This window comes from Hyaloscypha bicolor (genome assembly GCF_002865645.1).
Source record: "Hyaloscypha bicolor E unplaced genomic scaffold K444scaffold_50, whole genome shotgun sequence".
NCBI lineage: Eukaryota > Fungi > Ascomycota > Leotiomycetes > Helotiales > Hyaloscyphaceae > Hyaloscypha > Hyaloscypha bicolor.
In genome coordinates this window covers 179,077-182,225 of record NW_020194552.1, presented here as the reverse complement: position 1 = coordinate 182,225, position 3,149 = coordinate 179,077, and the positions used below count along the sequence as shown (strand labels likewise).

Here is a 3,149-nt window from a genome sequence, read left to right as displayed (position 1 = left end):
TTATAATATTTCTATAAATTATCTTTTTTAATTAAAAACTATTACTTTTAGAAGCCTATATTAGTAATAATAAATCTTTATAAATTACTTTATTAGTATTTTTATTATAATATTTATTATAGCCTTAAGTATTATTTCTTTTTCTAAATAATTTATAATAATAATTATATTAATATATTTTTTATTTAATAAAAGTTTTATTATAAAATTAATTAATATCTCTTATTAGATTTAACTTAAAATAAAAAAAGCTTTAGAAACTTTAAATAGTAATTTCTTTATATTTTATTCTTTTTATAAGTATTATAGTTTTATATAAATTAGTATATTTATTTTAATATATTTAACTAAAAAAAACTATTATATAAGAAAAGTACTTATAATATTCTATTTTAGATAGCTATATTAAATCGAGTTACAAGTCTATTAAATTAGCTTTATATAAAGCTTTTTCGAGTTAGAAATTCATTATTATTTCCGAAAAAGAAATTATTTTAACTAAAATAATAAATATTTCTCTATTAATATTTTAATTTTTAAATTAAATAAAAATATTTATTTCTTTTTTCGTATTATTTTAACTATAGCCTAATATAGCTTATTTTTTCTTAAGTATTATACTAAACCTTTTTTAGTATATTTTAAGTATTATTTTTTATTTACTATTTTATTTATTTATTATTAATATTATTTCTATTCTATTCTTAGCTTTTTAAACCCGGTTTAAGAAAATCTTTTTATTTTATTTATTTCCTTATTAATTCATATTTATAAATTGGGCCTTTATATTTTACTAGTTTTTAGGCTAGGCTTTTCTTTTTTGATTTCGGTTTTCTAGGCCGGGCTTAAGAAATTAAATAAGCTTTTTCTGTTTTTTTATTTATATTAGTATTATAAAAATCGAGTTTCTGGAAAGGTTATTAAAGATTTCCGGTTTTAATAGTTATAATATTCTTAATTACTAATTTTTATTTTTATTTTACTAAAAAGATCTTATTTTTACCTTAAAACTATATTTATTTATTTATTTATTATTATTTTCTAAAATATATAAAATCTTGAAATTATATTATAAGAGAATTAAAAATTACTTTATTTACTATTTAATAAGTTTTCGTATTATTATAAAATATTTTAGATTTTTATAGTTTATTCGAATCTCGAATTAGTAAATATTTTTTAGTTCTATATTTTATTTCTTTAAATAATAAATAATTACAAGTATTTCCTTATTATAAATCTTATAATTATATTTTATAGATTTTTTTTAAAAAAAGAAAGTATAAGGTTATAAGATATTCTCTCTATTAACTTATATAAGAATATTATTTATATTTTACTTAGAAAAGTCTATTTCAAGAATTGTTTTCCGGTTATAATTAAATGTTACGTGGTACCAGTCATGTGGTGCTACTACACCTGACTTAGCGTATAGCTAGTGCTTTTAGCCCGGCACACAGCCTTCAGCTCAATTCAAGCTCTTTACTACCACTGCAACATCACCTTATCGTGACATATGGTAGTAATGCAATAATTATAATCGAGATCGACCTCACGATACGGATTACTACAGCAATAAAGCGATGTTCCCCTCGCCCCTGTAGAAAGAGCTTCCTGTTACGCTTTACACCCCCGCCGGCAGAGCCGTCCGACTCCTCACCTCCCCAAGTCTTTACTTGGCTAGTGTTCCTCCATATTAGGGCACATGGTATACATGGTAGTTGTAATTAGGAGATTATTAAGACTGGATATGGTACGAACAAGAAATATGGTAGAGAGGGAGGCAATATACAAATAGGGGGCATATTCTGGGATATATGTTACCATGGCCTGCTTGTAGGGCCCTTAGAAGTGAGATGTAAGCTCTTGGGGGAGAAGGACGCTCTATACTAGTGGACTTCTTATTGGGTAGCCTAGAATGGCTGTATTGCGACGAGGACGTTGTCTTTCGAGTCTGAAGGGGGGGACTTGTTATGTGGCACTAGTCACGCGGTGCTACTATACGTGACTTAGCGTGTAGCCAGTGCTTTTAGCCCGGTATATAGCCTTTAGCTCAATTCAAGCTCTTTACTACTATTATAATATTACCTTATCATAATATTAAACTATACTAGTATTAGAACTAAAATAAATATCTTTTTAAGCTTTCAGAAAGCAGCCTTTATTTTATTTATTTATAAAAATATTCGGTTCTTATATATAAAATTAAATAATCTTTAAATAATCTTTAAAAAATTTCAAATAAAATATTTAAAAAAATTAGTAAATTCTAAGAAACTTTATATATCTTTCACTAATTTCGGGGCTTTCTAACTTAGAATAGCTTTAATTTTTATTAAATTTATATAAATGCTTTTTTTGGCTTCTATAATAAATTTTAAATATTTTATTAATATCTAGTTATAGATTTGCTTCTTAAAGTTATTAAAGAATTTTATATATATATTTATAGTAATTTTCCTTTAATTCTAATAAATAAACTAGAATATTATTTATATAAATGAAATAAAACTTATTTAATTAATATATTTCTAAAATATATTTGGGGTATTTATTAAACTAAGAGAAATTACTAATTATTTATAAAGTTTATATTTTATATAAAAGGCCGTTTTCTATTTATTTTCTTTAATAATATAAATTATATAAACTATTTTGCTTTTCTAATATTTTAAAGAATTTTATAAATTAATAGAAATAAATACTAGTTCTTTTTTATAAGCTTATTTAGGCTCTAATAATTTATATAGAACTATAATTTCCTATTAGGTTTTCGTATAAAAAGAATAGAAATAGTAATAGAAAAATGGCTTATTTAAATAAATTCTTTATTTAATAATTTTATAAGTATTTTTTATAATACTAGAAGTTTATTTCGAGATATATTATATAATAAGTCTTATAATATAACGAATTCTTTTTTATTAATTTTTTATTAATTATATAAAATATTTATTAATAAATAATAAAATAATAAAATAAATTAATAAGTTATAAAACTATAATATTAAATTTAGTATAGAACTAATCTCTATTTCTTTTATAAGGTCTAGAAAAGCCTTTTCTAAATAAGAGGCCCCGATAATATATATATATAATTAGTAATTTATAAGCCTAATATATATAATATAAATAATAATTAGCTATAA

At 21.5% G+C, this 3,149-nt stretch overlaps 1 protein-coding gene across 1 annotated transcript; it reads right to left on the bottom strand.

Annotated features, from left to right (window-relative positions):
- Positions 1-1,487: 1,487 nt before the first annotated feature.
- K444DRAFT_609683 (uncharacterized protein) lies at positions 1,488-2,098 on the bottom strand. The gene is made up of 2 exons (XM_024879618.1): positions 1,746-2,098; positions 1,488-1,675 (listed from the first exon to the last, which is right to left on the bottom strand). The coding sequence occupies exons 1-2, from the start codon at positions 1,825-1,827 to the stop codon at positions 1,500-1,502; spliced, it is 258 nt and encodes an 85-aa protein (XP_024740376.1). The 5' UTR covers positions 1,828-2,098; the 3' UTR covers positions 1,488-1,499.
- Positions 2,099-3,149: the final 1,051 nt, after the last annotated feature.

Coding starts and splice junctions, on each gene's coding strand:
- K444DRAFT_609683 (XM_024879618.1), bottom strand. CDS start 1,827: ATGGTAACATATATCCCAGAATATGCCCCCTATTTGTATATTGCCTCC. Junction 1,676..1,745: donor TCTTGTTCGTACCATATCCA/GTCTTAATAATC, acceptor ACACTAGCCAAG/TAAAGACTTGGGGAGGTGAG.